The sequence below is a fragment of the Tachyglossus aculeatus genome, chromosome 19, assembly GCF_015852505.1.
Source record: "Tachyglossus aculeatus isolate mTacAcu1 chromosome 19, mTacAcu1.pri, whole genome shotgun sequence".
Classification (NCBI taxonomy): Eukaryota; Metazoa; Chordata; class Mammalia; order Monotremata; family Tachyglossidae; genus Tachyglossus; species Tachyglossus aculeatus.
This window is the reverse complement of record NC_052084.1, coordinates 2,009,279-2,034,681: the sequence shown is the minus strand read 5'-3', so window position 1 is coordinate 2,034,681 and position 25,403 is coordinate 2,009,279. Positions and strand designations below refer to the sequence as shown.

General features: G+C 49.7%; 1 protein-coding gene across 1 annotated transcript in view; it reads right to left on the bottom strand.

Annotated features, from left to right (window-relative positions):
• MTR (5-methyltetrahydrofolate-homocysteine methyltransferase) overlaps window positions 1–25,403 on the bottom strand; it is a 68,709-nt gene that overhangs the window by 23,249 nt on the left and 20,057 nt on the right. The window contains exons 10-21 of the mRNA XM_038761032.1: window positions 23,810–23,871; window positions 20,911–20,978; window positions 17,586–17,665; window positions 15,203–15,315; window positions 11,967–12,107; window positions 11,689–11,874; window positions 10,685–10,864; window positions 8,730–8,846; window positions 8,482–8,622; window positions 6,621–6,710; window positions 4,062–4,214; window positions 2,243–2,350 (exon numbers count right to left, since the gene is read on the bottom strand). Coding sequence (XP_038616960.1) covers window positions 2,243–2,350; window positions 4,062–4,214; window positions 6,621–6,710; window positions 8,482–8,622; window positions 8,730–8,846; window positions 10,685–10,864; window positions 11,689–11,874; window positions 11,967–12,107; window positions 15,203–15,315; window positions 17,586–17,665; window positions 20,911–20,978; window positions 23,810–23,871 — 1,439 coding nt within the window. The remainder of the gene's footprint in view (window positions 1–2,242; window positions 2,351–4,061; window positions 4,215–6,620; window positions 6,711–8,481; window positions 8,623–8,729; window positions 8,847–10,684; window positions 10,865–11,688; window positions 11,875–11,966; window positions 12,108–15,202; window positions 15,316–17,585; window positions 17,666–20,910; window positions 20,979–23,809; window positions 23,872–25,403) is intronic.

Sequence of the window (25,403 nt, the reverse complement as noted above, 5' to 3'; positions counted from 1 at the left end):
GTGAGCTCTGAAAGACCGAGTAACATAATTTCAGATAGTGATAGTTGAATGTTGTTAAAAAATAGTATTGATTTTTGGTTCTTGACTGAGCGCCCCCCCTTCCTCTCCTCCTCCTTCCCCTCCCCACAGCACCTGTATATATTTTTAATACAGATTTATTACTCTATTTTACTTGTACATATTTACTATTCTATTTATTTTATTTTGTTAATATGCTTTGTTTTGTTGTCTGTCTCCCCCTTCTAGACTGTGAGCCCGCTGTTGGGTAGGGACCGTCTTTATGTGTTGCCAACTTGGACTTCCCAAGCGCTTAGTACAGTGCTCTGCACACAGTAAGCGCTCAATAAATACGATTGAATGAATGAATGAATGAATAAATACAATTGAATGAATAAATGAATGAGTGAATGAATGAATGACAGGGGAGGGTACCAGCTGAGCGATCAGAGGACCGGCTCAAGCCGAAGGGATGAGAGCTTGGTAAGCGGGTCTAGACCGTCAGCTCGTTGTGGGCAGGGAATGCGTCTGTTTAGCGTTCTGTTGTATTCTCCCAAGCGTTTAGTACAGTGCTCTGCACACGGTAAGCACTCAATAAACCCAACTGAATTCCGATATCAATAATAATAACGATAATAATGGCATTTACTAAGTGCTTGCTAGGTGCAAAGCCCTGTTCGAAGCGCTGGGGAGGTTACAAGGTGATCAGGTTGCCAACTGTCAGCTGGGTGACCTTGGGCAAGTCGCTTCACTTCTCTGGGCCTCAGTTCCCTCATCTGCCTAATGGGGATTAAGGCTGTGAGCCCCCCGTGGGACAACCTGATCACCTTGGAAACTCCCCAGTGCTTACAACAGTGCTCTGCACATAGTAAGCGCTTAATAAATGCCATTATACATATATATATATATATAAAGTGGCATTTATTAAGCACTTATATAATATATATTACATATATTTAATAAGCATTAATGGCATTTATTAAGCGCTTATGTAATATATATAGATGTCTATATATATATATATAGATTGGCATTTATTAAGCACTTGCATAATATAATATATATTACATATATTTAATAAGCATTAATGGCATTTATTAAGCACTTATGTAATATACATAGATATCTATATCTATATATAGATTGGCATTTATTAAGCACTTATATAATATAATATATATTACATATATTTAATAAGCATTAATGGCATTTATTGAGTGCTTATGTAATATATATAGATATCTATATATAGATTTGCATTTATTAAGCACTTATATAATATAATACATATCACATATATTTAATAAGCATTAATGGCATTTTATAAAGTGCTTATGTAATATATATAGTATCTATATCTATATATAGATTGGCATTTATTAAGCACTTATATAATATATTACATATATTTAATAAGCACTAATGGCATTTATTGAGCGCTTATGTAATATATAGATAAAGATATCTATATCTATATATATAGATCGGCATTTATTAAGCACTTATATAATATAGATTACATATATTTAATAAGCATTAATGGCATTTATTGAGCGCTTAAGTAATATATAGATATAGATATCTATATATATAGATTGGCATTTATTAAGCAATTATATAACATATATTACATATATTTAATAAGCATTAATGGCATTTATTAAGCGCTTATGTAATCTACATAGATCTAGATCTAGATATGTGGTGGAGTCACGATTAGAACCCGCAACCTCTGACTTCCAAGCCCGGGCTCTTTCCACGCTGCTTCTCTCGACTGTACATACATTGCAACATAGGACATAAGACACGATAGATTACACGTAACGTCACGTTACATATTTTATCCCAATGGATTTCTACATCTCCCCGTCGCATCCTTCTTCCCCCGGGGTCCCCGCTATTCGCCCGGGATTGTCGTCCGTCCCTCCACCCCGTTAGATCGCGAGCCCCCGGGTGCCTGGCTTCCGTTCGACTCTCCCGAGCGCTCAGTAAAGCGCTCCGCAGGCCCCCAATAAATACCGGGAACAGACTTGATTCCCGGGGGCCTCCTCCAGGATTTGGAGGGTCACTTCCCTTGGGTCCCACCACTCCGGTCTTTCCCCTCTGCTCATCCCGGAGGCCAACCGCCCCCGGGGAAACCGCTGGCTCACTCGGTCGTTCGTTCAATCGCATTTACTGAGCGCTTCCTGCGTGCGGAGCGCTGGACTAAGCGCTCGGGGAAGTACAGATCGAGGCGCCGACTTGCCTCCTCTTCCACGCTGCCGGTCTGAGCCTTCTTTTCCTCTCTCTCCTTTTCCATGAACGGAATGAGGTGGCCGACCGCCTTCTTCATGACCCGGGCTGACTTGATGACCTGAGGGGGACGAGTGAGAGCCGGTCGGCGTGGTCCCCGTCCAGAACACGCCCGCTGCGGGCGGGGAACGTGTCTACCAACCGTTATATTATCCTAGCGGACTCTCCCGAGCGCTTAGTACAGTGCTCCGCACACAGTAAGCGCTCAATAAACCTCCGGGCCGTTGGCATCAGAGGAGCCAAGCGGGCGGCCTGGGTCGTACGTAACGGAGCCGCAGCGAGTTCTGATGGTGTTGACACCCGTCTACTTGTTCTGTTTCGTTGTCCGTCTCCCCCTTCTAGTAATAATAATAATAATTATATTATTAATATATACAATATAATAATAATTATATTATTAATATAATATATAATAATTATAATTATAATTAATAATTATTATTATTATAATTATTATTATTATTATAGCATTTGCTAAGCACTTACTACGTGTGAAGCACTGCTCTAGGCGCTGGGGAGGATACAAGGTGATCACGTTGCCCCACGGGGGGCTCACAGTCTTCAACCCCCATTTGACAGACGAGAGAACTGAGGCCCGGAGAAGTGAAGTGATTTGCCCAAAGTCACCCAGCTGACAGGGGTTCAAATCCCGGCTCCTCCAGTTGTCAGCTGGGTGACTTTGGGCAAGTCACTTCACTTCTCTGGGCCTCAGTTACCTCCTCTGTAAAATGTACTTGGACTTCCCAAGCGCTTGGTACAATGCTCTGCACACAGTAAGCGCTCAATAAATGTGATTGAATGAATGAATGAATAAAATGGGATTTTGACTGTAAGCCCCCGCCATGGGACAGCCTGATCACCTTGTAACCTCCCCGGCGCTTAGAACAGTGCTTTGCACATAGTAAGCGCTTAATAAATGCCATCATTATTATTATTAAGTGGCAGAGTTGGGATTAGAACCCCTTCCTTCCCCTCCCCATCGCCACTGCCTTACCTCCTTCCCCTCCCCACAGCACTTGTATATATGTACATATGTTTGTACGGATTTATTACTCTATTTTATTTGTACATATTTATTCTATTTATTTTATTTTGTTGATATGTTTTGTTTTGTTGTCTGTCTCCCCCTTCTAGACTGAGAGCCCACTGTTGGGTAGGGACCGTCTCTATATGCTGCCAACTTCCCAAGCGCTTAGTACAGTGCTCTGCACACAGTAAGCACTCAATAAATATGACTGAATGAATGAATGTCTCCCCATTCTAATAATAATAATAATGATGGCCTTTATTAAGCGCTTACTATGTGCCAAGCACTCTTCTAAGCGCTGGGGAGGTTACAAGGTGATGAGGTTGTCCCACGGGGGGCTCACAGTCTCCATCCCCATTTTCCAGATGAGGTAACTGAGGCCCAGAGAAGTGAAGTGACTTACCCAAAGTCACACAGCTGACAATTGGCGGGGCCGGAATTTGAACCCATGACCTCCGACTCCAAAGCCCGGGCCCTTTCCAACGAGCCACGCTGCTTCTCAAGACTGTGAGCCCACTGTTGGGTAGGGACCGGCTCTAGATGTTGCCGACTTGGACTTCCCAAGCGCTTAGTCCAGTGCTGTGCACACAGTAAGCGCTCAATAAATACGGTTGAATGAAAGGACGAATGAATACGGAGCCCGGAGCGTAGTAAGCGCTTCAGTACTGCAATTGCCGTTATGATTACGACGCGAGCGGCGCTCAGCGAATGCTACGTCGCGGAGGGGCTTCCCCTTCCTCCTTACCTGCGGCAGGAACATCTTCCCTGCTCCGAAGAGATCGCCGACGATTTTCATGCCGTTCATCAGGGGCCCCTCGATGACGTTCAGCGGGCGCGGGTAGGTCTCCCTGTCCGCCCTGGCCTCCTCCGTGTCCTCCACCACGTACTTCTCGATGCCCTGGAGCGGAGTCGCAGCCGAGGCCCGCAGGTGGGCCGCGAAACATTCATTCAATCGTATTTATTGAGCGCTTACTGTGTGCAGAGCCCTGGACTAAGCGCTTGGGAAGTACAACTGTCGGCTGTGTGACTTTGGACAAGTCACTTCACTTCTCTTTTAGACTGTGAGCCCACTGTTGGGTAGGGACTGTCTCCATGGTTGCCAATTTGTACTGAGATTTGTACCCAGACTGAGCCCCTTCCTTCCTTTCCCCCTCGTCCCCCTCTCCATCCCCCCCATCTTACCTCCTTCCCTTCCCCACAGCACCTGTATATATGGATATATGGTTGTACATATTTATTACTCTATTTATTTACTTATTTATTTTACTTGTACATTTCTATCCTATTTATTTTATTTTGTTGGTATGTTTGGTTTTGTTCTCTGTCTCCCCCTTTTAGACTGTGAGCCCACTGTTGGGTAGGGACTGTCTCTATGTGTTGCCAATTTGTACTTCCCAAGCGCTTAGTCCAGTGCCCTGCACATAGTAAGCGCTCAATAAATACGATTGATTGATTGATTGATTCTCTGGGCCTCAGTTCCCTCATCTGTCAAATGGGGATGAAGACCGTGAGCCCCCCGTGGGACAACTTGATCACCTTGTAACCTCCCTGGCGCTTAGAACAGTGCTATTTATTTATTTTTTTATTTTATTTGTACCTATCTATGCTATTTATTTTATTTTGTTAGTATGTTTGGTTTTGTTCTCTGTCTCCCCCTTTTAGACTGTGAGTCCACTGTTGGGTAGGGACTGTCTCTATGTGTTGCCAATTTGTACTTCCCAAGCACTTAGTCCAGTGCTCTGCACATAGTAAGCGCTCAATAAATACGATTGATTGATTGATTGATTCTCTGGGCCTCAGTTCCCTCATCTGTCAAATGGGGATGAAGACTGTGAGCCCCCCGAGGGACAACTTGATCACCTTGTAACCTCCCCAGCGCTTAGAACAGTGCTATTTATTTATTTTTTTATTTTATTTGTACCTATCTATTCTATTTATTTTATTTTGTTAGTATGTTTGGTTTTGTTCTCTGTCTCCCCCTTTTAGACTGTGAGCCCACTGTTGGGTAGGGACTGTCTCTATGTGTTGCCAATTTGTACTTCCCAAGCGCTTAGTCCAGTGCCCTGCACATAGTAAGCGCTCAATAAATACGATTGATTGATTGATTGATTCTCTGGGCCTCAGTTCCCTCATCTGTCAAATGGGGATGAAGACTGTGAGCCCGCCGTGGGACAACTTGATCACCTTGTAACCTCCCCGGCGCTTAGAACAGTGCTATTTATTTATTTACTTATTTTATTTGTACCTATCTATTCTATTTATTTTATTCTGTTAGTATGTTTGGTTTTGTTCTCTGTCTCCCCCTTTTAGACTGTGAGCCCACTGTTGGGTAGGGACTGTCTGTATGTGTTGGAATTTGTACTTCCCAAGCGCTTAGTCCAGTGCTCTGCACATAGTAAGCGCTCAATAAATACGACTGATGATGATGATGATGATGATGCTTTGCGCATAGTAAGCGCTTAACAAATGCCATCATTATTATTATTACAAGTTGGCGACCTGGGTTCGGGGGCGAGCTCGCCCGGTGGTGGCGGCCGCCCATCTTCAATCCCAGACGGGCGCCGTCCTGATTTCCCACCGGACGATCGACGGTGCCGAGCGCTTACTGTGTAGCTCATCATGGTCACGGGATGCATCCGTCGTATTGCTATACCAGACTCTCCCAAGCGTGTAGTGCAGTGCTCTGCACGCAGTTAAGCGCTCGATAAATTCATTCATTCATTCAATCGTATTTATTGAGCACTTACTGTGTACTAAGCGCTTGGGAAGTCCAAGTCGGCAACATACAGAGACGGCCCCTACCCAACAACGGGCTCACAGTCTAGAAGTCTTGTTCATTCATTCATTCAATCGTATTTATTGAGCACTTACTATGTGCAGAGCACTGTACTAAGCTATCTCGGGGAGGGGGCGTCCATCCCAGGAGCCCACCCACCTTAGCCAGTGTGACCGCCCCCTGCCCGGACCCGTTTCCGCGGGAGCTGCGACCAGGCTGCTCGACGCCCTCGCCCATCCGCTCGGATAATAGTACTAATATTGGTATTTGTTAAGCGCTTACTATGTGCCGAGCACTGTTCTAAGCGCTGGGGGGGGATACAAGGTGATCAAGACCGTCCCACGTGGGGCTCACCTTCTTCATCCCCGTTTTCCAGATGAGGGACGTGAGGCCCAGTGAAGTGACGGGCCCAAGTGGCGGAGCCAGGATTGGAACCCATGACCTCCGGCTCCCAAGCCCGGGTTCTTTCCACCGCTGCTTCCCCGGCGGGCGGTCCCCCCGCCTTGGATTTCTCCGGCCCGGGCTCACCTTGACGAGGGCGTATTCCAGTCGCTCCTCCACGGGGCCGTCTCGCCACTCGTCCGTCTGCACGGCTTTCTTGCCCCCCTTGGCGTGGGTCTGAACGAGAAAGGGGTGGGAGGCTCGGACTGGTACCGTCCCACCCTGGAGGGCCGCGCCGGGGCCAGGGGGTGGGCTGGGGGAGCGCCCCCCACCCTCTTTGCCCTCCGCGCCCTCCCTATCAATCAATCAATCGTATTTATTGAGCGCTTCCTGTGTGCAGAGCACTGTACTAAGCGCTTGGGAAGTCCAAACTGGCAACATATAGAGACCGTCCCTACCCAACAGTGGGCTCGCTATCGCCAACGCTGATGAGCCCTCAGCCCGGAGGGGAACGGGGAGGGATGGTGGGGGGCTCCGGACGGCCCCCCGCTTCGCCAGGCGGCCGGTCGCATTTATTAAATCCTTACTGTGGGCATAACACCGTAATCATGGCATTTGTTAAGCGCTTACTATGTGCAGAGCACTGTTCTAAGCGCTGGGGGGGGGATACGAGGTGATCAGGTTATCCCACGGCGGGCTCACAGGCTTAATCCCCATTTTTTACAGATGAGGGAACTGAGGCTCAGAGAAGTGAAGTGACTTGCCCAAGCCGACATGTGGCAGAGTCAGAATTCGAACCCATGACCTCTGACTCCAAAGCCCGGGCTCTTTCCACTGAGCCATGCTGCTTCTCTAACTAAGCATTTGGGAGAATACGCTACACTGATCTAATCCCGGCTCCACCACTTGTCTTCTTTCATTCATTCATTCATTCATTCAATCGTATTGAGCGCTTACTGTGTGCAGAGCACTGTACTAAGCGCTTGGGACGTACAAATCGGCAACACAGAGAGACGGTCCCTACCAAACAACGAGCTCACAGTCTAGAAAGGGGAGACAGACACTAGACTGTGAGCCCGCTGTTGGGCAGGGACCGTCTCTATGCGTTGCCAACTTGGACTTCCCAAGTGCTTAATACAGTGCTCAGCGCTCAATAAATACGATTGAATGAATGAATGAAATGCCGTGTGACCTCGGGTGAGTCACTTCACTTCTCTGGGCCTCAGTTTCCTCATCTGGAAAACGGGGACTTAGAGCGTGAGCCCCACGGGGGACGGGGACTGTGTCCAACTCGATTTGCTTGTCACCACCCTGGCATTCGGTACGGCGCCCGGCAGGCGGTAAGCACGTAATAATAATACTAATAATAATATTAATAATTAGATCATTGAGATGTTTGTTATGTGCTTACCATATGCCAGGCAAGGTACTGATAATAATAATAATAATAATAATAATGATGGCATTTGTTAAGTGCTTACTATGTGCAAAGCACTGCTCGAAGCGCTGGGGAGGATACAAGGTGATCAGGTTATATGTATATATGGTTGTACATATTTATTACTCTATTTATTTATTTATTTTACTTGTACATATCTATCCTATTTATTTTATTTTGTTGGTATGTTTGGTTTTGTTCTCCGTCTCCCCCTTTCAGACTGTGAGCCCACTGTTGGGTAGGGACTGTCTCTATGTGTTGCCAATTTGTACTTCCCAAGCGCTTAGTCCAGTGCTCTGCACATAGTAAGCGCTCAATAAATACGATTGATGATGACGATGATGATCAGGTTGTCCCACGGGGGGCTCACGGGCTTCACCCCCATTTGACAGATGAGGGAACCGAGGCCCAGAGAAGTGAAGTGACTTGCCCAAAGTCCCCCAGCTGACAGTTGGCGGAGCCGGGATTGGAACCCATGACCTTCTGACTCCCGAGCCCGGGCTCTAACTGCTAGGCCGCAGCCGCCGTCCTCGACGGCTCGAGGGGTGGGGCGGGGTGACGGCGAATCACCTGGGCGTAGTGCAGCAGCTTCTCGGTGGCGTCGGGGTCCCGGTTCCAGATGAGGTCCTCGCACAGCCGCAGCAGGTCCCGGGGGATGGCGTCGTACACCGGCAGGTTGCCCGCGTTCACGATCCCCATGTCCAGCCCGGACTGAGGGGCGGCAGAAGGAAACTCACAGCTCCCAGGGGCAGGCGGGCGGGCGGGCGGGCCGGGCGCCCCCCGAGTGCCCGCCGCCCCCCCCCAGCACCCTACCGTACCCGGATGGCGTGGTAGAGGAAGACGCCGTGCATCGCCTCGCGGATGGCTTCCATGCCGCGGAACGCGAACGACAGGTTCGAGAGGCCCCCGCTGATCTTGGCTCCGGGCAGCGATTCCTAAAGGGGGGAGCGGGTTTGGGCCAGCGGCTACCGGTGGCTACCAATCAACCGACGCATCAGGCAGAAACTCCTCACCCTGGGCTTCAAGTCTGTCCATCCCCTCGCCCCCCCTACCTCACCTCCCTTCTCTCCTTCTCCGGCCCAGCCCGCACCCTCCGCTCCTCTGCCACCGCTAACCTCCTCACCGTTAGGCCTCGCTCTCGCCCGTCCCACCATCGACCCCCGGCCCACGTCCTCCCCCGGGCCTGGAATGCCCTCCCTCCGCACATCCACCAAGCTAGCTCTCCTCCTCCCTTCAAGGCCCTACTGAGAGCTCACCTCCTCCAGGAGGCCTTCCCACACTCAGCCCCCTCCTTCCTCCCCTTCTGCATTCCCCCCACCTTACCTCCTTCCCCTCCCCACAGCACCTGTATATGTGTATATATGTTTGTACAGATTTATTACTCTATTTATTTATTTTACTTGTACATATTTATTCTATTTATTTTATTTTGGGAATACGTTTTGTTTTGTTCTCTGTCTCCCCCTTCTAATAATAATAATAATGGCATTTGTTAAGCACTTACTATGTGCAAAGCACTGTTCTAAGCGCTGGGGGCTACAATGCGAGCAAGTTGTCCCATGTGGGGCTCACAGTCTTAATCCCCATTTTTCCAGATGAGGTAACTGAGGCTCAGAGAAGTGAAGTGACTTGCCCAAGGTCACACAGCAGACTTGTGGTGGAGCTGGGATTCGAACCCATGACCTCTGACTCCAAAGCCCGGGCTCTTTCCACTGCACCACGCTGCTTCTCCATGCCACACAGTCTTCTAGACTGTGAGCCCACTGTTGGGTAGGGACCACCTCTGTAGGTTGCCAACTTGGACTTCCCAAGTGCTTAGTACAGTGCTCTGCACACAGTAAGCACTCGATAAATGCGATTGAATGAATGAATGAAAGAAATACGGTTGAATGAATGAATGAATGACGGCCAATCTTCTTCCTTCACGCTACTTACTATGTGCCAGGCACTGTTCGAAGCACTGGGGCACATAAGCCCTACAAAGCCCTACTGAGCACTCACCTCCTCCAGGAAACCTTCCTAGACTGAGCCCCCTTTTTCCCCTCCTCCTCCTCCCCACCCCCCCCGCCCAAGTCACTTAACTTCTCTGTGCCTCAGTTCCCTCATCTGTAAAATGGGGATTAAAACTGTGAGCCCCCCGGGGGACAACCCGATCACCTTGTAACCTCCCCGGCGCTTACAACGGTGCTTTGCACATAGTAAACGCTTAATAAATGCCATCGTTATTATTATTCCCCTCCCCACAGCACCTGTATATGTGTTTGTACAGATTTATGACTCTATTTTACTTGTACATATTTACTATTTTATTGATTTTGTCAATGATGTGCATCTAGCTTTACTTTTATTTATTCTGACGACTTGACACCCGTCCCCATGTTTTGTTTTGTCGCCTGTCTCCCCCTGTATATATGCTTGTACATATTTATTACTCTATTTTACTTGTACATATCTATTCTATTTATTTTATTTTGTTAATATGTTTGGTTTTGTTCTCTGTCTCCCCCTTCTATAGAGACTGTAAGCCCGCTGTTGGGTAGGGACTGTCTCTATATGTTGCCAACTTGGACTTCCCAGGCGCTTAGTACAGTGCTCTGCACACAGTAAGTGCTCAATAAATATGATTGATTGATTGATTGAATGAATGAATGAAAGCTAATCGGGTGGGACACAGTGCATGCCCCATAAGGGGCTCCCAGTCTCCATCTGGCCCGAGGTCACCCGGCGACAGCGGGCCGGGTCTCGCCCCCACCCTCCCCTGGCCCCCCGAAACCTTTATGGCCCGGGTGGCGTCGATGAAGTTGACGGCGTACAGGTTGTGCTCCTCCATTCCGGTGCCGATGGTCAGGATGTTGGGGTCGAAGATGATGTCGTTGGGGTTGAAGGCCAGACCGTCGACCAGGAGGCGGTAAGCCCTGGTGCACACCTGGATTTTGGCGGCCGTCTCCGTGGCCTGCGACAATGGAGCGGGCATCGGGAAGGGAAAAGGGGGGAAGGGGAAAGGGGGAAGGGGAAAGGGGGGAAGGGGAAAGGGGGGAAGGGGAAAGGGGGGAAGGGGAAAGGGGGGAAGGGGAAAGGGGGGAAGGGGAAAGGGGGGAAGGGAAGGGGGGAAGAGGGGAAAGGGGGGAAGAGGGAAGGGGGGGAAAGGGGGGGAAGGGGAAAGGGGGGAAGAGGGGGAAAGGGGGGAAGGGGAAAGGGGGGAAGGGGAAAGGGGGGAAGGGGACAGGGGGGAAGGGGAAAGGGGGGAAGGGGAAAGGGGGGAAGGGGAAAGGGGGGAAGGGGAAAGGGGGGAAGGGGAAAGGGGGGAAGGGGAAAGGGGGAAGGGGAAAGGGGGAAGGGGAAAGGGGGAAGGGGAAAGGGGGAAGGGAAAAGGGGGAAGGGAAAAGGGGGATGGGAAAAGGGGGAAGGGGAAAGGGGGAAGGGGAAAGGGGGAAGGGAAAAGGGGGAAGGGAAAAGGGGGAAGGGAAAAGGGGGAAGGGGAAAGGGGGAAGGGAAAAGGGGGAAGGGAAAAGGGGGAAGGGAAAAGGGGGGCGGTTCAGCCAACCGGCCGCCCGGCGTGGAAACGGCAACTGCCAAGCCGGGTGGGACGCACTGTGCCGGGCGCTCCGGAAAGCCCGGGGCCGAGACGCCGCTCCCGCCGCCCGGGCCGACGTTCATCCCGAAGCGCGTCCCAAATCCCGCCCTCGCCGAGGCCGTTTTCGTTGGCCACGGGCCTCCGACCCGTCGGTCCCGGGCCGGGCATCGCGGAGGGTCCCCGCCCCCGTCCCAGGGCCTCACCTGGCCCTCTTCGTCGAAAGCCATGACCACCACGGCGGCCCCGTACCGCCGGATCCGGCGGGCTTTCCCGAGGAAGTCCGCCTCCCCTTCCTTCAGGCTGATGCTGTTGACGATGCACTTGCCCTGGGAGCACTTCAGGCCGGCTTCGATCACGGCGAAGTTGGAGGAGTCGATGCAGAGCGGGACCTGCGGACGGGAGGTGGGCGCCTCGCCGCGTCGGCCTGGCCGGGATCGCCCCGCGGAGGGGAAGGGGCGGCGGCTCGCCCGGGGGGCCTCACCCTGGCGATGTCGGGCTCGGAGGCGATCAGTTTGCAGAATCGGGCCATGGCCCGCGGCCCGTCCAACATGCCGTCGTCCATGTTGACGTCCAGGATCTGGGCGCCCATCTCCACCTGGGCCTTGGCTACGCTCAGAGCTTCCTTCGACGGCAACGGTGGCGGCGGCGGCGGGAGGAAACAGGCAACCCATCAATCGGTACCATTGCCCGGGCGCTGGACCATTCATTCATTCATTCATTCGTAATTACCGAGCGCTTATTGTGGGCGCAGCGATCAATCGATCAATCAATCGTATTTATCGAGCGCTTACTGCGTGCAGAGCACTGGACTAAGCGCTTGGGAAGCACGAGTTGGCAACGTCTAGAGACGGTCCCTACCCAACAGCGGGCTCACAGGCTAGAAGGGGGAGACGGACGACAAGACAAAACATAGTAACAAAATAAAAGAAACAGATCTGTACAAGTAAAATCAATAGAGTAATAAATCCGTCCAGACATATATCCGTATATCCAGGTGCTGTGGGGAAGGGAAGGAGGTAAGACGGGGGGGATGGAGAGGGAGAGGAAGGAGGGAGTCTGGGAATCAATCAATCAATCGTATTTATTGAGCGCTTACGGTGTGCAGAGCACTGTACTAAGCGCTTGGGAAGCACAAGTTGGCAACATATAAAGACAGTCCCTACCCAACAGTGGGCTCACAGGCTAGAAGGGGGAGACAGAGAACAAAACCAAACATATTAACAGGATAAAATAAACAGAAGAGATATGTACAAGTAAAATCAATAGAGTAATAAATCCGTACAAACATATATCCAGGTGCTGTGGGGGGGGGTAAGGAGCAGCACTGTACTAAGCGCTTGGAAAGTACAATTCGGCAACAAAAAAGAGGCGATCCCTGCCCACAACGGGCTCCCGGTCCAGAAGGAAGCGCTCGGGGGAATTAGCGGACGCGTTCCCTGCCCAGAACGCGAGGAGGAGGAAGGAGAGGAGGAGGAAGGAGAGGAGGAGGAAGGAGCGTTATCGATAACCATTCCCCACAGCACCTATGTACTACGTATCAATAAATTATTGATTTCTATTCATGTCCATCTCCCCCTCTAAACTGTAAGCTCGCTGCGGGCAGGAACTTTCCTTAGAGAGAAGCGGCATGGCTCAGTGGAAAGAGCCCGGGCTTTGGAGTCAGAGGTCATGGGTTCTAATCCTGGCTCTGCCAACTGTCAGTACTTCACTTCTCTGGGCCTCAGTTCCCTCCTCTGTAAAATGGGGATTGAAACTGTTAACCCCCGCCATGGGACAGCCTGATCACCCTGTAACCTCCCCAGTGCTTAGAACAGTGCTTTGCACCTAGTAAGCGCTTAATAAATGCCATTATTATTATTAAATACCACAATTACTATTAATAATAATGATGATGATGGTATTTGTTAAGCGCTTACTAGGTGCAAAGCACTGTTCTAAGCGCTGGGAGGTTACAAGGTGATCAGGTTGTCCCATGGCGGGGGCTCACACTTTCAATCCCCATTCTACAGATGAGGGAACTGAGGCCCAGAGAAGTGAAGTGACTTGCCCAAAGTCACACAGCTGACAGTTGGTGGAGCCGGGATTTGAACCCATGATGTCGACTCCAAAGCCCGGGCTGTTTCCACTGGGCCACGCTAATAGCATTAATAGCATTCTTAATAGTAATTATCTTCTAGACCGTGAGCCCGCTGTTGGGTAGGGACCGTCTCTAGATGTTGCCAACTTGGACTTCCCAAGCGCTTAGTACAGTGTCCTGCACACAGTAAGTGCTCAATAAATATGACTGAATGAATGAATGAATCGTTCTCCCTCATACTTGGACTGCGAGCCCCACGTGGGGCTGTGTCCAACCTTGTATCCACCCCAGCGCTTAGCACAGTGCCTGGCACCTAGTAAGCGCGTAATAAATACCACGATGATTATCATGACATGCGAATCGGGTCGGACCCCGTCCCTGTCCCGGGGGGCTCAAGGTCTCAAGCGATGCGACTCAATCAATCAATCAATCAATCATATTTATTGAGCGCTTACTATGTGCAGAGCACTGTACTAAGTGCTTGGGAAGTACAAATTGGCAACACATAGAGACAGTCCCTACCCAACAGTGGGCTCACAGTCTAAAAGGGGGAGACGGAGAACAGAACCAAAAATACCAACAAAATAAAATAAATAGGATAGAAATGTAAGTGAAATAAATAAATAAATAGAGTAATAAATATGTACAACCATATATACATATACACAGGTGCTGTGGGGAAGGGAAGGAGGTAAGATGGGGGGATGGAGAGGGGGACGAGGGGGAGAGGAAGGAAGGGGCTCAGTCTGGGAAGGCCTCCTGGAGGAGGTGAGCTCTCAGCAGGGCCTTGAAGGGAGGAAGAGAGCTAGCTTGGTGGAGGGGCAGAGGGAGGGCATTCCAATCAATCAATCAATCGTATTTATTGAGCGCTTACTATGTGCAGAGCACTGTACTAAGCGCTTGGGAAGTACAAATTGGCATCACATAGAGACAGTCCCTACCCAACAGTGGGCTCACAGTCTAAAAGGGGGAGACAGAGAACAGAACCAAACATACCAACAAAATAAAATAAGTAGGATAGAAATGTACAAGTGAAATAAATGAATAAATAAATAAATAGAGTAATAAATATGTACAACCATACATACATATATATCCAGGTGCTGTGGGGAAGGGAAGGAGGTAAGATGGGGGGATGGAGAGGGGGACGAGGGGGAGAGGAAGGAAGGGGCTCAGTCTGGGAAGGCCTCCTGGAGGAGGTGAGCTCTCAGCAGGGCCTTGAAGGGAGGAAGAGAGCCAGTAAATAGAGTAATAAATATGTACAGCCATATATCCATCTATACAGGTGCTGTGGGGAAGGGAAGGAGGTAAGACGGGGGGATGGAGAGGGGGACGAGGGGGAGAGGAAGGAAGGGGCTGAGTGTGGGAAGGCCTCCTGGAGGAGGTGAGCTCTCAGCAGGGCCTTGAAGGGAGGAAGAGAGCGAGCCTGGCGGAGGGGCAGAGGGATTGGGGGCATTCCAGGCCCGGGGGATGACGTGGGCCGGGGGTCGATGGCGGGACGGGCGAGAACGAGGTACAGTGACTCGCCCGAGGTCCCCCGGCGGGGCCGCGATTAGAACCCAGGCCTCCCGACGAGCGGGGGGGAGGGGGGGGGGCGCAGCCGCGGGCGGGGTCTCGGCCGGGCCTCGGGGGACGCTCACTTCATAGTTGCCGGCCTTGATGAGGTTGGCGAACTTCCGGGAGCCGGCCACGTTGCAGCGCTCGCCGATGTTGACGAAGTTGGTGAAGGGGCCGACGCCGAAGGGCTCCAGGCCTGGGGACGAGGACAGCGGGTGGGAGACCGAGGGCCCCGCCGGCCCCGCCCGGGGGCTCCCCGAAACCCCCGAGGGCTCTGCCCACGGCAGGCGCTCAATAAGTACGACTGAATGAACGAGTGAGGTCCCGCAGGGAGGCCCGGAGGACGCCCAGTATGGGGTGGAGGGGACCCAAAGAGACGCCCCGCCTCCCCTTCCAAGGCCGCACACCGCCACCGTCCATTCGAACGCAGGGCCTCGAACGCAGGGGCTGAATGAATGAATGAACGAGTACTTAGCACAGTGCTCTGCACACAGTAAGCGCTCAATAAATACGACAGTGAATGAACGAACGAGTACTTGGGACAGTGCTCTGCACACAGTAAGCGCTCAATAAATACCACAGTGAATGAACGAACAAGTACTTAGGACAGTGCTCTGCCCGCAGTAAGCGCTCAATAAATATGACTGAATGAATGAACGAGTACTCAGGACAGTGCTCTGCCCACAGTAAGCGCTCAATAGATACGACTGAATGAATGAACGAGTACTTAGGACAGTGCTCTGCCCACAGTAAGCGCTCAATAAATACGACTGAATGAATGAATACTTAGGACAGTGCTCTGCCCACAGTAAGGGCTCAATAAATATGACTGAATGAATGAGCGAATACTTAGGACAGTGCTCTGCGCACAGTAAGCGCTCAATAAATATGTTGCCAACTTGTACTTCCCAAGCACTTAGTACAGTGCTCTGCACACAGTAAGTGCTCAATATATACAAGTGATGATGATGATGATGATGACTGAATGAATGAACGAATACTTAGGACAGCGCTCTGCCCACAGTAAGCGCTCAATAAGTATGACTGAATGAATGAACAAGTACTTAGGACAGTGCTCTGCCCACAGTAAGCGCTCAATAAATACGACTGAATGAATGAATACTTAGGACAGTGCTCTGCCCACAGTAAGCGCTCAATAAATACGACTGAATGAATGAACGAGTACTCAGGACAGTGCTCTGCCCACAGTAAGCGCTCAATAGATATGACTGAATGAATGAGCGAATACTTAGGACAGCGCTCTGCGCACAGTAAGCGCTCAATAAATATGTTGCCAGCTTGTACTTCCCAAGCGCTTAGTACAGTGCTCTGCACACAGTAAGTGCTCAATAAATACGATTGATGATGATGATGATGACGACTGAATGAATGAATGAATACTTAGGACAGTGCTCTGCCCACAGTAAGCGCTCAATAAATATGACTGAATGAATGAGCGAATACTTAGGACAGTGCTCTGCGCACAGTAAGCGCTCAATAAATATGTTGCCAACTTGTACTTCCCAAGCGCTTAGTACAGTGCTCTGCACACAGTAAGTGCTCAATAAATACGAGTGATGATGATGATGATGATGACTGAATGAATGAACGAATACTTAGGACAGCGCTCTGCCCACAGTAAGCGCTCAATAAGTATGACTGAATGAATGAACAAGTACTTAGGACAGTGCTCTGCCCACAGTAAGCGCTCAATAAATACGACTGAATGAATGAATACTTAGGACAGTGCTCTGCCCACAGTAAGCGCTCAATAAATATGACTGAATGAATGAACAAGTACTTAGGACAGTGCTCTGCCCACAGTAAGCGCTCAATAAATATGACTGACTGAATGAATGAATGAATACTTAGGACAGTGCTCTGCCCACAGTAAGCGCTCAATAAATATGACTGAATGAATGAACAAGTACTTAGGACAGTGCTCTGCCCACGGTAAGCGCTCAATAAATACGACTGAATGAATGAATACTTAGGACAGTGCTCTGCCCACAGTAAGCGCTCAATAAATATGACTGAATGAATGAACAAGTACTTAGGACAGTGCTCTGCCCACAGTAAGCGCTCAATAAATACGACTGAATGAATGAATACTTAGGACAGTGCTCTGCACACAGTAAGCGCTCAATAAATAGGACTGAATGAATGAATGAATACTTAGGACAGTGCTCTGCCCACAGTAAGCGCTCAATAAATACGACTGAATGACCGTCTTGGATCTCCCCTACCCCGACTGGGAATTCCCGGGTCTCGTCAGCGCCCGCCGCGCTCAGTACAGCGCCGGGCACGTAGTAAGCGCTGAAAAGTACCGCTTTGGGAAAAAAAAAGGAGTGCCATCCTCCGCCCGGACTCTCCCGAGCCCCGGGGCTGGTGGTCTGCATGCTCTCGGCGCTCGGTAATGCCACGGGGGTATTTATTAATTATTAATAATTAATTATTATCACTCACCCGACAGCAGCATGTGTCCTTGGGGAAGGGAGGTCGGAGGGACGCGAGGTTTGCAGGCTTCCACGGCCGCGGCGATCGCCCTGGGTTCCCCCAAAAACACACACCCCCCCACCTGTAAGGTGCCACCCGAAACCCCGCCCTGCTCCGTCTGGGCCCCTCATTAATAATAATAATAATAATAATAATAGTAATAATAATAATAATAATAATAACGGCATTTATTAAGCGCTTACCATGTGCAAAGCACTGTTCTAAGCGCTGGGGAGCTTACAAGGCGACCAGGCTGTCCCACGGGGGGCTCACAGTCTTCACCCCCATTTTCCAGATGAGGGAACTGAGGCCCAGAGAAGTGACCTGCCCAAAGTCACCCAGCTGAGAAGCGGCGGAGGCGGGATTCGAACGCAGGGCCTCTGACTCCAAAGCCCGGGCTCTTTCCACTGAGCCACGCTGCTTCCCACCGGAACCCATCCCGTCCTCCGCCCGGACTCTCCCGAGCCCCGGGGCTGGAGGTCCGCACGCTCTCGGCGCTCAATAAATACCACGGGGGTATTTATTAAGTGCTCACTAGGTGCCGGGTCTGCGCTAAGCACCGGGGTGGGTACCAGCTAATCAGATTGGACACAGTCCCTGTCCTACGTGGGGCTCACGGTCTTAATCCCCATTTCACAGATGAGGGAACTGAGGCCCAGAGAATAATAATAATAATGATGAGGAAGGCATTTGTTAAGCGCTCACTATGTGCCAAGCACTGTTCTAAACACTGGGGGAGATACAAGGTGATCAGGTTGTCCCACCGGGGGCTCACAGTCTTAATCCCCATTTCACAGATGACGGAACTGGGGCCCAGAGAATAAATAAATAAGAATGGCATTTGTTAAGCGCTTACTATGTGCGGAGCACTGTTCTAAGCGCTGGGGGTGGATACAAGGTGATCAAGTTGTCCCACATGGGGCTCACAGTCTTAATCCCCATTTCACAGATGACGGAACTGAGGCCCGGAGAAGTGAAGTGACATGCCCAAAGTCACCCAGCTGACAGGTGGCGGAGCCGGGATTTGAACCCGTGACCTCTGACTCCAAAGCCCGGGCTCTTTCCACTGAGCCACGCTGCTGACTGATTATCACATGCCACAATTACTACTCTTCCCAAGCGCTTAGGACAGTGCTCTGCCCACAGTAAGCGCTCAATAAATACGACTGAATGAATGAACGAACGAGTACTTAGGACAGTGCTCTGCCCTCAGTAAGCGCTCAATAAATATGACTGAATGAATGAACGAATATTTAGGACAGAGCTCTGCACACAGTAAGCGCTCAATAAATACGACTGAATGAATGAGTACTTAGGACAGTGCTCTGCCCACAGTAAGCGCTCAATAAATATGACTGAATGAATGAACGAGTACTTAGGACAGTGCTCTGCCCTCAGTAAGCACTCAATAAATACGACTGAATGAATGAACGAACACTTAGGACAGTGCTCTGCGCACAGTAAGCGCTCAATAAATATGTTGCCAACTTGTACTTCCCAAGCGCTTAGTACAGTGCTCTGCACACAGTAAGTGCTCAATAAATACGAGTGATGATGATGATGATGATGACTGAATGAATGAACGAATACTTAGGAGAGTGCTCTGCCCACAGTAAGCACTCAATAAATATGACTGAATGAATGAACAAGTACTTAGGACAGTGCTCTGCCCACAGTAAGCGCTCAATAAATACGACTGAATGAATGAATACTTAGGACAGTGCTCTGCGCACAGTAAGCACTCAATAAATATGACTGACTGAATGAATGAATGAATACTTAGGACAGTGCTCTGCCCACAGTAAGCGCTCAATAAATATGACTGAATGAATGAATGAATACTTAGGACAGTGCTCTGCCCACAGTAAGCGCTCAATAAATACGACTGAATGAATGAATGAATACTTAGGACAGTGCTCTGCCCACAGTAAGCGCTCAATAAATACGACTGGATGAATGAACGAATACTTAGGACAGTGCTCTGCCCACAGTAAGCACTCAATAAATATGACTGAATGAATGAACAAATACTTAGGACAGTGCTCTGTGCATAGTAAGCGCTCAATAAATACGACTGAACGAGCAGATACTTAGGACAGTGCTCTGCGTACAGTAAGTGCTCAATAAATACGACAATGAATAACAAATACTTGGGACAGTGCTCTGCGAACAGTAAGCGCTCAATAAATACGACTGAACGAATGAATGAATACTTAGGACACTGCTCTGCCCACAGTAAGTACTCAATAAATACGACCGAATGAACAAACGAGTACTTAGAGCAGTGCTCTGCCCACAGTAAGTGCTCAATAAATACGACTGAATGAATAAATGAATACTTTGGACAGTGCTCTGCGCACAGTAAGCACTCAATAAATACGACTGAATGAATGAACAAATAATTAGGACAGTGCTCCGCACACAGTAAGCGCTCAATAAATACGACCGAATGAATGAACAAATACTTAGGACAGTGCTCAGCGCACAGTAGGTGCTCAATAAATACGACAATGAATGAATACTTAGGACAGTGCTCTGCCCACAGTAAGTGCTCAATAAATACGACTGAATGAATGAATACTTAGGACAGTGCTCAGCGCACAGTAAGTGCTCAATAAATACGACTGAATGAATGAATATTTAGGACAGCGCTCTGCCCACAGTAAGTGCTCAATAAATACGACTGAATGAATAAATACTTAGGACAGTGCTCTGCCCACAGTAAGCGCCCAATAAATACGACTGAATGCATGCATGAATGAATGAATAAATACAACTGAATGAATGAGTACAGGAGAGTCATGGAAGATGCAACTGTCCCGGAGGAGCCCAGATTTGGGGCCGGATCCTCTCTCCCTCCCTCCCCCGGCGCCGCCTTTTCCGGAGCGGGAAATCTTAGCCGTCGTTCCCTTCAGCGCTTAGAACAGTGCTCAGCACATAGTAAGCGCTTAACAAATGCCATTATTATTATTATTATTATTATTATTATTATTATTATTATTATCCTGAGGAGCTCGTCCTCGCCCGGCCAAGATCAATCAATCAATCAGTCGTATTTATTGAGCGCTTACCGCGTGCAGAGCACTGGACAAGCGCTCAGTAAATACGATTGATGATGATGGACAAGCGCTTGGGAAGTCCAAGTTGGCATCATATAGAGACGGTCCCTCCCCACAGGCGGGCTCACGGTCTCCCGGATGCCAATCCGGGAGAAGTCCGTCCTTGCCCCCCGCCGCCCCGGACGGTGCCCCGTTTCCCGGCCGAGCCCTATCCTCCCGGGATGGGTGGGAATTACCTGATGTGATCCGGGGTGGTCCCGCAGCAGCCCCCGACCACGTTGACTAAACCGCTCTGGGCAAAGCTCTGTGTCGGGAGAAGGCGGGGAGGAGGAGTTAGCGACCGGCGGCAGGCCCTGCCACGCCAACCCCACCGCCGGGCAGGACTCAGGGCGCATAATAATAATAATAACGATGGCATTTATTGAGCACTTACTATGTGCCAAGCACTGTTCTAAGCGCTGGGGAGGTGACAAGGTGATCAGGTTGTCCCACGGGGGGCTCACAGTCTTCATCCCCATTTGACAGATGAGGTAAACTGAGGCCCGGAGAAGTGAAGTGACTTGCCCAAAGTCACCCAGCTGACAAGACAACCTGATCACCTTGCACCCCCCTCCAGCGCTTAAAACAGTGCTGTGCGCCTAGTAAGCGCTTAACAAATGCCATTATTATTATTATTGTTCACCGATTAGGCGCCTCCCTTCCAGGCCATAGCATCCCCACAGTCGCTTATCTATTCTATTTATTTCATTTGGTTCGTATGTTTGGTTTTGTTGTCTGTCTCCCCCTTTTAGACTGTGAGCCTGCTGTTGGGTAGGGACTGTCTCTAGATGTTGCCAATTTGTACTTCCCTAGCGCTTAGTACAGTGCTCTGCACATAGTAAGCGCTCAATAAATATGATTGATGATGATGATGAAGTGGCAGAGCCAGGATTTGAACCCACGACCTCGGACTCCAAAGCCCGGGCTCTTTCCACAGAGCCACGCTGCTTCTCTATTGCTCTTCTCTATTCTCTATTGATGCTTCTCTCTCTATGTATTGATGCACCTCCTCCAAGAGGCCTTCCCACTTGTCCTCATCTCCCACTCCCTTCTTTCACTTATTCCGCCGTATTTATCGAGCACTTACTGGGTGCACAGCATTGTACTAAGCGCCTGGAAAGGACAATTCGGCAACAGAGCTCTGCGTCGCCCTAACTTGCTCCCTCTGACCCCCTCCCAGCCCCACCACGCAAAGTCCATAACTGTCATTTTATTTATTTGTATTGATTCATTCAATCGTATTTATCGAGCGCTTGCTGGGTGCAGAGCACTGTACTAAGCGCCTGGAAAGGACAATTCGGCAACAGAGTTCTGCGTCGCCCTAACTTGCTCCCTCTGACCCCCTCCCAGCCTCGCCACGCAAAGTCCCTAACTGTCATTTTATTTATTTGTATTGATTCATTCAATCATATTTATCAAGCGCTTACTGTGTGCAGAGCACTGTACTAGGCGCCTGGAAAGGACAATTCAGCAACAGAGTTCTGCATCGCCCTAACTTGCTCCCTCTGACCCCCTCCCAGCCCCGCCACGCAAAGTCCATAACTGTCATTTTATTTATTTGCATTGATTCACTCATTCAATCGTATTTATCAAGGGCTTACTGGGTGCAGAGCACTGTACTAAGCGCCTGGAAAGGACAACTCGGGAACAGAGTTCTGCGTCGCCCTAACTTGCTCCCTCTGACCCCCTCCCAGCCCCACCACGCAAAGTCCCTAACTGTCATTTTATTTATTTGTATTGATTCATTCAATCGTATTTACTGAGCGCTTGCTGGGTGCAGAGCACTGTACTAAGCGCCTGGAAAGGACAATTCAGCAACAGAGCTCTGCGTCGCCCTAACTTGCTCCCTCTGACCCCCTCCCAGCCCACCACGCAAAGTCCACAACTGTCACCTTATTGGTATTGATTCATTCATTCAATCGTATTTATCGAGCGCTTGCTGGGTGCAGAGCACTGTACTAAGCGCCTGGAAAGGACCGGCTCCACCACTTGTCAACTGTGTGACTTTGGGCGAGTCACTTCACTTCTCTGGGCCTCAGTTCCCTCATCTGTAAAATGGGGGTGAAGACTGTGAGCCCCACGTGGGACAACCTGATCACCTTGTAAATTCCCCTGCGCTTAGAACAGTGCTCTGCACATAGTAAGCGCTTAATAAATGCCATTAAAAAAAAAAAAAAGGACAATTCGGCAACAGAGTTCTGCATCGCCCTAACTTGCTCCCTCTGACTCCCTCCCAGCCCCACCACGCAAAGTCCATAACTGTCATTTTATTTATTTGTATTGATTCATTCAATCGTATTTATCGAGCGCTTGCTGGGTGCAGAGCACTGTACTAAGCGCCTGGAAAGGACAATTCGGCAACAGAGCTCTGCGTCACCCTAACTTGCTCCCTCTGACCCCCTCCCAGCCCACCACGCAAAGTCCACAACTGTCACCTTATTGGTATTGATTCATTCATTCAATCGTATTTATCGAGCGCTTGCTGGGTGCAGAGCACTGTACTAAGCGCCTGGAAAGGACAATTCGGCAACAGACCTCTGCGTCGCCCTAACTTGCTCCCTCTGACCCCCTCCCAGCCCCACCACGCAAAGTCCGTAACTGTCATTTTATTTATTTGTATTGATTCATTCATTCATTCGATCGTATTTATCAAGCGCTTACTGTGTGCAGAGCACTGTACTAAGCGCCTGAAAAGGACAATTCGGCAACAGAGTTCTGCGTCGCCCTAACTTGCTCCCTCTGACCCCTTCCCAGCCCCACCACGCAAAGTCCCTAACTGTCATTTTATTTATTTGTATTGATTCATTCATTCATTCGACCGTACTTATCGAGCGCTAACTGGGTGCAGAGCACTGTACTAAGCGCTCGGGAAGTCCAAGTCGGCAACATATAGAGACGGTCCCGACCCAACAACGGGCTCACGGTCGGTTCTGAGATGGTGGCCGTTCCTACGGCTATCGACCGGCCGAGGGGATCGGGGAGGAGGCTCGGCCCGGAGCAGGGGAGCCTCCTTCAGAGGCAGGGGCGTTCCCCCCAGCCCCGTCTCCGTCCCCCCCATCCCCCCCATCCCGGGGCGAAAACTCAGCCCGTTCCAACCTTCAAGTGGCGGGCCGTTACTTGGGGCGTTTCATCGTAGTCGCCGAACGTATTGGGGAGACCTGAGGAAAGGTCAGATTTGGCGTTAGTATTCAACAGAATAATAATAATAATAATAATAACATCTATTACATATAATTATTCATTCATTCATCCAATCGTATTGATTGAGTCTTTTAGACTGTGAGCCCGCTGTTGGGTCGGGACCGTCTCTATATGTTGCCAATTTGTACTTCCCAAGCGCTTAGTCCAGTGCTCTGCACATAGTAAGCGCTCCATAATGATGATTTATTGAGCGCTTACTGGGTGCAGAGCACTGGACTAAGCGCTTGGGAAGGGGCAACATATAGAGACGGTCCCTACCCGACAGTGGGTGCCCATCCACCTCCACATCAAACAGAAACTCTAATTTTGGCTTAAACAGTAAGCGTTTAATAAATGCCATTATTATTATTATTATAATCACTTAAGCGCCAAGTACAGTAGCGTGGCTCAGTGGAAAGAGCCCGGGCTTTGGAGTCAGAGGTCATGGGTTCAAATCTCGGCTCCGCCAACTGCCAGCTGTGTGACTTTGGGCAAGTCGCTTCACTTCTCTGGGCCTCAGTTACCTCATCTGGAAAATGGGGATGAAGACCGGGATCCCCCCGTGGGACAACCTGATCACCCGGGAACCTCCCCAGCGCTTAGAACAGTGCTTGGCACATAGTAAGCACTTAACAAATGCCATCGTTAGCATTCTTAACAGTGCTTGGCACATAGTAAGTGCTTAGAACAGTGCTTTGCACATAGCAAGCGCTTAACAAATGCCATCACTAGCATTATTAACAGTGGTTGGCACACAGTAAGCGCTTAGAACAGTGCTTTGCACATAGTAAGCGTTTAATAAATGCCATTATTATTATTATTATAATCACTTAAGCGCCAAGTACGGTAGCGTGGCTCAGTGGAAAGAGCCCGGGCTTTGGAGTCAGAGGTCATGGGTTCAAATCCCGGCTCTGCCAACTGTCAGCTGGGTGACTTTGGGCAAGTCGCTTCACTTCTCTGTGCCTGTTACCTCATCTGGAAAATGGGGATTCAAACTGTGAATCCCCCGTGGGACAACCTGATCACCCGGGAAAACCTCCCCAGCGCTTAGAACAGTGCTTGGCACATAGTAAGCGCTTAACAAATGCCATCGTTAGTATTATTAACAGTGCTTGGCACATGGTAAGTGCTTAGAACAGTGTTTTGCACATAGTAAGCGCTTTATAAATGCCATTATTATTATTATTATTATTATTATCACAAGCACCAAGTACAGTAGCATGGCTCTGTGGAAAGAGCCCAGGCTTTGGAGTCAGGGGTCATGGGTTCAAATCCCAGCTCAGCTGTGTGACTTTGGGCAAGTTGCTTCACTTCTCTGTGCCTTTTACCTCATCTGGAAAATGGGGATTCAAACTGTGAGTCCCCCGTGGGACAACCTGATCACCCTGGAACCTCCCCAGCGCTTAGAACAGTGCTTGGCACATAGTAAGCGCTTAACAAATGCCATCGTTAGCATTAATAACAGTGGTTGGCACATAGTAAGCGCTTAGAACAGTGCTTTGCACATAGT